The sequence below is a fragment of the Propithecus coquereli genome, unplaced genomic scaffold (genome assembly GCF_000956105.1).
Source record: "Propithecus coquereli isolate 6110/MARCELLA unplaced genomic scaffold, Pcoq_1.0 Scaffold116, whole genome shotgun sequence".
Taxonomy (NCBI): Eukaryota; Metazoa; Chordata; class Mammalia; order Primates; family Indriidae; genus Propithecus; species Propithecus coquereli.
The window spans coordinates 1,540,748-1,551,072 of record NW_012135636.1 but is presented as its reverse complement, the minus strand read 5'-3'; the positions used below and the strand labels follow the sequence as shown (position 1 = coordinate 1,551,072).

Here is a 10,325-nt window from a genome sequence, read left to right as displayed (position 1 = left end):
AAACCTAATAGCATGCTTCGAGATTGTGGTAATCAGGCTGTAGAAGAACGACTGCAAAATATTGAGGCTCACTTGCGATTACAGACAGGTAAGCAAAGTGCCAGGTGGTATTCCACAATTTGCAAGTGGTTAAAAAATTGCAATTCATTGAGTCACCAAATTTTCATTGAGCACCTATCATGTATAAAGCATTGTTTGGGTTGATACAAAAATAAATAAAGTATTCCTCTCAAGGAATGTATGGTTCTTGTCTATGGTTTTCCTTCTCACACTTCTTGCCACTTTCTAAAATTGAGAGAGTTGTGGTAGAATGTGTACAGGTTCCAAATAGATCTTGATAGCCTAAGTTTATTGAGGTCACAGCTGAAAACTAATGTAGTCTTTGCCCATCACCAATTTCATAACTTACCATGACCACTTCTCATTCTTATCACCCACTGTGTTAGGTACAAAGTGTTGATAAATGTCCTAGTCCTCAAGGATCTCTCAGTGAGAATAAGCATATAAATAAATAAATGCCATAGGGAAAGCAAACTAACATTTATTGAACTATAGTAAGTGCCAATCACCCAGAAAGTGTTATGTATATGTCAGATCACTTAATACTGAACGGTACCCTTTTGAGGTATTGGGGCTGTTATTATATCATTGTACAGATAAAGGAACTGAAGTTCAAAGAACTCGAGAAAAATGCCGAAGATAGTGAGTGACAACTGGAAATCAAATCCAGATGTTAACTGGCTGCAGAGCCTGAGTCTGCCTCCCATTTAGTCACCATATCCTTTTGATTCTGCTTTCTCAATATCTCTCAAATCTGCCCACGTCTGTCTATCTCCATGGCTACTACTGTAGTTGAAGCCACTATGATCTCTGCCTTGGACTGATGGAAGGATAGTAACTGATCTGCTCACCATTAGATTTCCTCCTCTAGATCAGTGTCTACCCTATGGCCAAATTGCTTTTTCTAAAGCTGAAATCTGATCTTGTTTCTCCCCAGCTAAAAATTCAGAGATTGGGATCAGAGGAGGTTGTAATTTTAAATAGTGTGGTCCACACCTGTAATTCCAGCCACATCTCTGGGTTTCCCATCTCCCACTCATTTTGCTGTCCTTAATTTTAAATAGTGTGGTCCACACCTGTAGTTCCAGCTACATCTCTGGATTTCCCATCTCCCTCTCATTTGCTGCCCTGAGGTCTTTGTACTCATGTTCTTCCTTCCATATATGCTTTTCCTTACTGATCCCAGACCAGTGTAGATTCCCATTTTATATAGTCTCATAGTACTTGGTACTCCCTGCCCTCCCTTAAAACGGGTATCATGGTTCTGTTTAATTTCTGTCTCCCCTGCAAGATAGTAAGGTCTGTGAGAGTGGAACTATATCATATTCATTACTCTGTACCTAGCATAGCACCTGGCTCAAAGCAAGTGCTCAAATGTTTATTGAATGAACAATTGCTCATTTCACCTTTTTAGATATGTGTACAATACAGTGGGATGCAAAGTTAGTGTTAACATTCTCTCAGGGGAGGTCAAGGGAATGGCATCCCTGATGAGGTAACTTTTGAACCCTTGAAGGATTAGTAGGAATTTTCCTGGAGCAAAGCAAAAGAGAGAACCAAAACAGAGAACAGCAGGAGCAAAGCATTCCATAAAGAAGGACCAGCATTTGCAAAAAGGACAGGGACACAAAATATGGTTCAGAGACTTTCAGAATCTAGTCCAGCCTAGAGTATTTGCTGGATGGAGGTAGAAGAAGATAAGAAAATGAGTAAGCCTTTGAGGATAATAGGACATTAGCATTAAGAATTAATCCCGTCCAGAAGTAGATGGATTTAAAATGCAACTATATAAAAGATTGACTGGTTAAGTCTCTAAAAGTATCAAGTAGTTAATTTTTGGAAAAATATCTGTTGAATGATTACTATGTGCTAAGCACTATTTTAGGCACAAGGAATATTCAGATGTGGTTATGTTCTCTGGCTCCGATGACTTTATACACTAGGCGAGAGAAAGATTAATGGTAAAGTAGAATTGTAAAGGAGCAGTGAAGAAGGGAATGGTGGGCACATGGAGCTTCCGTGTGAAGACGTTCAGGCTTGGACCTGAGCCAGCTCAGAAAGGGACAGGGGTAAAGCAGAGGACATCTTAGGTGATAAAGGGAGCAGCAAGAGCAAAGTCAAATGAACCAGTTATTCATTTTACCTTATTCAGCAGAAGAACTGTCAAGGTCCTCAGGTAAACACATTCTCAAAAAAAAAAAAAAAGATACTTCTAGAGTTTTTATATTTAACAAGTTGATTCTTTTGATACAAAAATTTACACATATTCTTTAATTGCATGATTGTCTAATCATATATTCAATCAGTAAATATTGAGCACCTGTTCTGTGCCAGGCATTGTAGTCTATGAACTCATGCTTCCTGGCTTTGTGCAATACACAAGCTACACAGCAATACCCAACGAACAAAATAACTAAAACTCTCTGTTCACTTGGAACTTACATTAGAGTGGGGAGACAGACAGTGAATAAAAAAAATGTACAGGCCGGGCGCGGTGGCTCACGCCTGTAATCCTAGCTCTCTGGGAGGCCGAGGCGGGTGGATTGTTTGAGCTCAGGAGTTCGAAACCAACCTGAGCAAGAGCGAGACCCCGTCTCTACTAAAAATAGAAAGAAATTAATTGGACAACTAAAAATATATAGAAAAAAATTAGCCGGGCATGGTGGTGCATGCCTGTCGTCTCAGCTACTCGGGAGGCTGAGGCAGGAAGATCGCTTGAGCCCAGGAGTTTGAGGTTGCTGTGAGCTAGGACGCCACGGCACTCTAGCCCAGGCAACACAGTGAGACTCTGTCTCAAAAAAAAAAAAAAATCTACAGAATGTTGAGTGGCAGTAAGGGATGGAAAAAATTAAGGAAGATAGGGAGTGCTGGTATTTTTAAAACAATGGTCAGAGAAGGCCTTACTGATAAAGGTAATTTTCAAGCCAAGACCTGGAGTTGGCAGGAGTAAATAAGTCTTAGGAGTATAGAGGTAGAGGGAACCCCAGTTGCTAAAGCTGATGGGGTGCTTGGCCTAAAAAGTAATCAAGTGGCTAGAGCTATATGGGTATGGGGAGAATGTCCAAATTGTGTGGGGCCTTGTAGGACATTGTAAGGGCTTTGGTTTTTAATCTGAGGAAATGGTAAGGTATTGGAAAGGTTTGAGCAGAGAAGTGGTGTGATTCTGACTTACATTTTAAAAGAATCACTGGCTGCTGTGTTGAGAATACACTATGGAAGCAAGGCAGAAACAGGGAGAGATGGTGGTAGTCTGGACCAGAAGGGTCACACTGTGGAGGTGGCGAGAAGTGGAAGGATTCTGAATATAATCATAAACTTGAAATTTGAGTGACCTTAATTTATTGTCCCCCTCTCCAGAAAGTTTATTAATTTAGAATTACAGGAAAGCCCCTTTTTTAACATTCTTCTAGGTCATAGGACAAAATATGGCATATAGGGAGAAATATAAATTGAGGAAAATAATGATATGACATTGCAGTAATGGAATTGGATTGTCATGTGTCACTATGTATTTTACTCCTCTCGTAACTATCAGAGCCTATCAGAAATACAAATTGTTCTGTACGGAAACTATTCAATATCTTATAAAATGAGTTTAACATAAAATAAAGTTTCTAGCAATATAGGAAGCATAAATGGGGTCTGTAGAGAGGGGAGGTAGTATAATATGTCCCGTAATGTATAATATGAAAATATGAGCTAAGGAATTCATTCTATTTTACTTTTGTTTTTATTTTAAGTTGAAATATGTTCCATTCACTTGCATAAGTGTCTTTGCATGGTATTTTAAAAATTGTAAGAAAAAAAATTATTCAATAGTATCTCAAAAATTTTTTAATGTATTTAGGTGGTCCTGTACCAAGAGACATTTATCAAAGAATTAAAAAACTTGAGGATAAAATCCTTGAATTGGAAGGTATCTCTCCTGAATATTTCCAATCTGTGGTGAGTATAAGTATCTCTTAAAAAGAAATAAAAATGTTTTATTTTAGGATTCTTTATGGTTTAACAGTTCACTCATTGATCTATATGCAAAAAACACTTTTAATAATTCAAAGGTGAATGAACACAGTCCTATGTAGGGGCATATCTAGTTCTTTAAAAATTCTGATTCTGAATATTTTTTATACGATACCCAAATTCTCAAATATAGGGCATTTTCATGGTGTAATGAATCAGCCTGGATAGTGGTTGAGCCTGTCATTCTGTACTTGCTATCTTGTAAAACAAAGGCTTCCTCTGGGATCTTCCTCTGACAGTTATCCCTTCTGTCTCTTTAATCCCTCTTTCCCCACAGACCCCTTCGCTCAGATATACACGGTTATATTTCTCCATGTTAAACACACACATCTCAGGCTGCCACCCTGTCTTTTTCTTCATCATAATAACCACCATACTTTTTGAAAGACTAGTCTATATTTATCTGCTTCCTTAATTCTAGCATTCATTCATTCATTCATTTATTCTTACCCCTTATTCTAAGAAAATTAAGAAATAGTGTTGTGCTGGTAAGTATCTTCTTTGGCACATCAGCATTTTTCAAAAAGTAATCCTGAGCTCTTGTGTTAGTCTTAGTCTTCTGAGGTGATTATCTGTAACCTCCCTTTTCTGAGTTTTTTTAAAGAAGTGCCATATTAAAATTAAAATAATATAAAAGATTATACTAAAACTCTTGTTTCTGAAAAATTATGTAAAGTAGCTCATTTTAGTGTGGATCATATAAGTCCCTGGTGAAAATACATTTAAAACTCATTTTAGGTGTAGGAGCAATCTTTCTGAAGATAAAATTAGATATTAGAGTGAGGTACAGAAAAGAAGTATTTCTAGAGGCCAAAGTCAGGTCACATAACAAAAGGGGGCAGCAAGTCCTAAATGACAAAAATTTGGAGAAAGAGTTTTAATGATTTACTGCTCTAAAATGGAAAAATGAGATTTATAAAAATACTAAGGGCTGAAGGATTAAATGAGTCAATGGTGACCAGACATTTAGCACACTGCCTAGCATGTGGTAAAAACCTCAGTAAATATTAGCATTTATTTAGTTTCAGAAACCATCCGTGAAATGGCTATATAAATATGGATAAGTCACTCCATTCCTCTGGTCTTCAGATGTCTAATTGTAGGAAATTTGGTTATACTACATAATTACAAAGATCTTTTCACTTTTAGGATTATTCTTTGTATCTCCTTAGAAAAATTCGTAAAGACTTTATGACTTTTTCTAAAGCAATCTACCATAAGTTTTTCCCATTTAAACTGCCTTCATTAAGTAATCCATACAAAGGTTATTTTTCCAGTTCAATTTTACACCTTATTAATACAATTCTTACTAACAATAGAACTGATCTTGCAAGAGACTGTGGGTAGTATCAGATGCCTCCAGTGAGACCTTGCTCCGTCATTTATCTCTTCTGATTCTGATGTATAAAAACTTAACATACAGACTTTGTTAACAAAGGAACTAAGCCCTTCACATCATAATCTTTTTGTTTTGTTTTGATCTGTTGTTCTTAGGATACAGTGGTTGGTTAAAGAGAGAGGCAGCCAAATTGTAGAGGACCTAAGATGCTATGCCCATAAGTTTAAAGTCTCTTTTCCAGGCAGAGGCAGGGGAAATCCGTAGAAGGCATTTGAGCAGGAAAGTGACTTGTGAATGCAATATTTAGAAAGATTGATCTAATACAGTGTGGGAGATAAATGAAAAGGGAGAAACTAAGGATCAGGAGATAGTATTATACTAGCTAGATGTGAAGTAAGATCCTAAAATAGGGACATGAGTGAGAATAGAAAAGATTAATGCAAGCAGGAAAGAAAAGTTGACAAATATGATCATTGGATGTAGAAAAAGGCATGGAGCAAGGATGAGTGCAGTTTCTGGTTGGAAAAGTGATAGCATCATTGATAGAAATAAGAAAATCTAGAGGAGGAGCTATTTTTATGGGAAATGTAAATTTGAAGTCATGGGAGGATATGAAGATATAAATATCAGGTAAGCTTTTTGAGAAACCATACCTACACTTGAGACAATTGGGAGAGTCTGTTTAGAGGTGATAGTTAAAACATCATCTCAGAGGCCTGAAGTCGGAAGCTTGGTGACTGCCTAACTTCAAGAGTGGGAAGCATTATAAATGTAAAAAAGAATGGCCTGGCTGTGTTAAGCATTCAGAAAAGGGTGAATAATGGCAACCTGTGATAAAACTGTGCTTTTTAAAAATATTTGCAAGTGTGTTAAAAACAATGTATCTTTGATTAGAAGAACCACTTCTGAATTAGTGTTGGAAGTGACACATCCAAATTAATAGTGAGCTACACGGGAGCACAAAACACTGGGAAGGTTCAAACATTCAGACTGATTCTGTCCTCCAGGCCTATGAACATAAATGGCACAAACCCTGAGTTAGGAAAGACAATTTTATACTCGACCCTTCTATAACAGAATGAATGAGCCATCTCTAGGAGCTACATTCCTCGCTTGGAATAGAGCCAGCTCTCGGATTGTCCTTGCACATGGGAGGAGTTGAGCATATACCGTACAGAGGGCGTAGCACGTTATTCATCACGCTCACAATCCTCATGCTGGGAGTATATGCATGGTTATTGCATAATTTTACATATTTATCCCTCAGAGGTATACAGAAGAGACTACATATGTAGCACAGTCCTCTAGCTTCTGAAGTTAGAAAGTAAGAGAAAGTTGAGCCCATTCAATTTATTAAGGATTGAACATTTGTTGTAACTTCTGAACTCTGAAAAGATTTTAAATTGAAATTTGTTGATGCAGATTCACATGTAGAGGAATTATAAACATGGGGCAGCTTCTTATAGTTGCATAGAGATTATCATGGGTAACATTGAAGTATATGAGCATATGAAAAGGGGAACATTAATGGAAAAAGATGTACATTGTATTCACTTAGTAAAACAAAATCAGATTATGTAAAGTTCTTTTCATTTTATAAAATAGACATAAAACTCCAAAATAAGGTGTAATGTATGTAAAGCAGGAATTATAACAAGGGTTAATATTGTTGTACCTTTTAATGTAATAGTTCTAAAGATCTTTACCCTTAACATTAAACATGGAAAGATTGTAACATAATGTTTTCAAAAGTTTAAGGGCATGGCTTACCAGCCTATTTAAAAGATGTGATCTTTATGAGTATTTCTAAAGAATTACTTACTGATTTTAAATTACGACACTTGAAAACAGTAAATATAACATGCTTTACAAGTATATTTCTACAGTACTTTGTTCATTTTATAGTACTTGTCACTTATATATTTGCACATGTCTTCTTTACACTATATTTTGAACCTCTTAAGTAAGGGTAGGAAATGTGTCTTGTTCATCTTTGAGTACCTGGAATGTAGTAGACATCAAGTAGATGTGTGAATGATTGGATAGGATTTGGCTTACAGTTAATTATTGGACTTTGAAGGTACATTGTCTGTTCCAAAGTACTGACTAGGCATAGTTTTTAGTCTATAACGGTAACTCCTGCTTGTAAAGGGAAGTTATCAGGGGAGCAGAATGCTGAAGGCCAAGTCGTCATGTGCACAGGCCGTGTGTGTGTGCAAGTGCATGGTGAGCCTGAAGCATGAGTGAACAGCTGGAAAATTAGATTGTAAACACATTTTGGTAAACCCTGAAGGTCACACTACCCAGTTTGCACTTCCAGTGTCAATGGAGCACAATTAAGTTTTTGAGAAAGAGAGAAAAACCTGTAATTTAGGTTCCTGTCTGGTGGCATTATAAAGTCTGAGTTGGAGAGAAATTGGAGTCAAGGAAACTATTAATAGGTTAGAAAACATGTTATTATCCAAGCCAGAGAGAAATGAAGGTCTGAATCAGGGCACTGGGTCTAGAAGGGAATAAACATTTAAGACATAGCATGTGTAGAATCGATCGCTTTTTACAACCGATTAGAAAGAAGGAAGGAAGTTGGTCATGGTAGAGGCCTTCTTAGCCTTGAGTTCCTTATAGCACTGGTTGCCTAGATGTATATGTGTAATATCTTTTCATTACGACACAGGCATTATAAACATAGCTATAAATTAGTCTTGCTCCATATAGTGATGTTTTGGTCAACAGTGGACCACATATGCTACAGTGGTCCCATAAGATTATGATAATTTTTACTATGTCTTTTCTGTGGTTAGATATGTTCAGATACACAAATACTTAACCCTTATGTTCCACTTGCCTACAATTTTTAGTACAGTAACATGCTGTACAGGTTTGAAGCCTATAATAGGCTATACTGTATCGCTCAGGTTTGTGGTAGGCTGTGCCATCTAGGTTTGTGTTAGTACATTCCATTGTTTGCACAATGATGAAATCACCTAATGATGCATTTCTCAGAGCTTATTTCCATCATTAAGTGATGTATGGCTGTACTTGCTAAGGCAAAGTGCTAGGAGAGAAGAAATAATTTTGAATTATCTTTCTCCAGCTTTATTTAGTGTGCTGTGCTTTCAAATATTTTCTCTCAGGCACCAAAATTTGTTAAAATTTCCACCTTTTATACAGCTGCCCCTTGACTTGCATTAGGGTTACATCTGATAAACCCATTGTAAGTTGAAAATATTGTAAGTCAAAAATGCATTTAATACACTTAACCTACCAAACATCATAACTTAGCCTAGCCTAGCTTAAAAGTGTTCAGAACACTTACATTAGCCTACAGTTGGGCAAAATCATCTGACAAGACAGTACTGTAGAGTATCAGTTGTTTACCTTCATGATCGTAGCTGACTGGGAGCTGTGGCTGCTGCCACTGGCCAGCATTGCATGAGAGTATTGTACTGCATATCACGAGCTCAGGAAAAAGATCAAAATTCAAAGTACAATTTCTACTGACTGCATATCACTTTGCCACCATCATAAATTCAAAAAGTCAAGTCATCGTAAGTTAGGAACTGTCTGTACTAAGATTTCTTTATACCTAAAACAAATTTTAAAGCTAGTCTAGTTTATCTATAGCAGAGGTGGTGTTCCTAAGTGTTACTCTTGTCAAAATATTCTGCTAAGACCTAAAATAAGCCCCAAAGACCACATTTTACTATATTTTTAAGTTATTGAGCCACTGATGTCCTTATTCTTCTCATTCTGATAGTTTTCACTTTGGTTTCATAATATAGTAATAATCTGATTGCTTAATGACATGGAAACTATCAGTATCCTACAGGTTAAACTATTAGGAGAACAAGGAGAAGCATATTTTCATCGGGTGTATAAAAAGCTACCTCTTGGGAAGTTAGGAGACTGAGCAATAGCCAAATTAAACATTAAGCCCTTACCTGCTCATAGGCCCCACCACAGGTATCCAGCTCAGTTTGTCAAAGGAGAGAATATGTATCTGAGCTCTATTATTCCACATTTAATAATTTTAAAACTTGATGGTTTCTAATTTATTATAACTACTGCTAAGAGGTATATCTAGATGTTCTCTGAATCAATTTCTGCCACAAAGGAAAATGTTAGTTTTAACCTTCTCTTCTAAATCTCAGTGGTCAGAAATGTTTGTGAGAAAATTTTACCCCTACATTTACAGTTTCTTTGTCAGATATACTCATTTACTAATTTGCCATTCAAAAGCTTGTGGTGGTGTGAAACTAAGAACGAAGTCTAGAAAGAATTTAATAGATAAAGGTTAAAAGGTTCAGTAATGTGTCAGTGAGAATGTTGTCAGATTCAGCTGTAAGAAATTTGAACTGAAACTGGCTTAAGCAGTGTGGAAATTATCTTATAAAATAGGAAGTCCACTGGCAGCATAATCTTCGGAGTTAATTGATTCAGTGGCTAAATCGTGAATGTCAAAGAATTGGGTTCTTTCCCCTCTCAGCTCTGCTCGGTGTTGACTTCTTCCCCAGGCAGATGGCAAGATGGCTACAGCTCTTTCAGGTGTCTTATCCAGATACAAGTGTCCAGGGAAACTCTTTTGAGGGCTTTCTCTCAAAAGAAGTATGGAAGCTTTTTCCAGAAGCTCTCCTCTTAATTTCCAGCAGACTTTTCCTTATTTATTGGCCAGAATTGGGCCCGTGCCCATTTCAATCCCTAACAAGATGACTGGGTGGGATCACCATTCCCTTGAGTCACATAGAGAAGCAGCGGATAGATGGCTGCTTGCATAGACAACACGGTGTCTGTTATGGTCCGTCGGGGGTGGGGTGCCGCTTTCACCCCTTGACTGGCCTGGTATACCAAATTCCATTTTCCTCTGCTGTTGTTTCACTTGTTCAACATCCTGGAATGGAAAGGTTAT

General features: G+C 37.1%; 1 protein-coding gene across 1 annotated transcript in view; it reads left to right on the top strand.

The window, feature by feature from the left end:
• Positions 1–10,325, top strand: part of MBIP (MAP3K12 binding inhibitory protein 1) — a 21,590-nt gene that overhangs the window by 9,241 nt on the left and 2,024 nt on the right. The window contains 3 exon segments of the mRNA XM_012658035.1: positions 1–88; positions 3,908–4,040; positions 7,775–7,784. The exon segment at positions 1–88 is cut by the window's left edge and continues 4 nt beyond it. Coding sequence (XP_012513489.1) covers positions 1–88; positions 3,908–4,040; positions 7,775–7,784 — 231 coding nt within the window.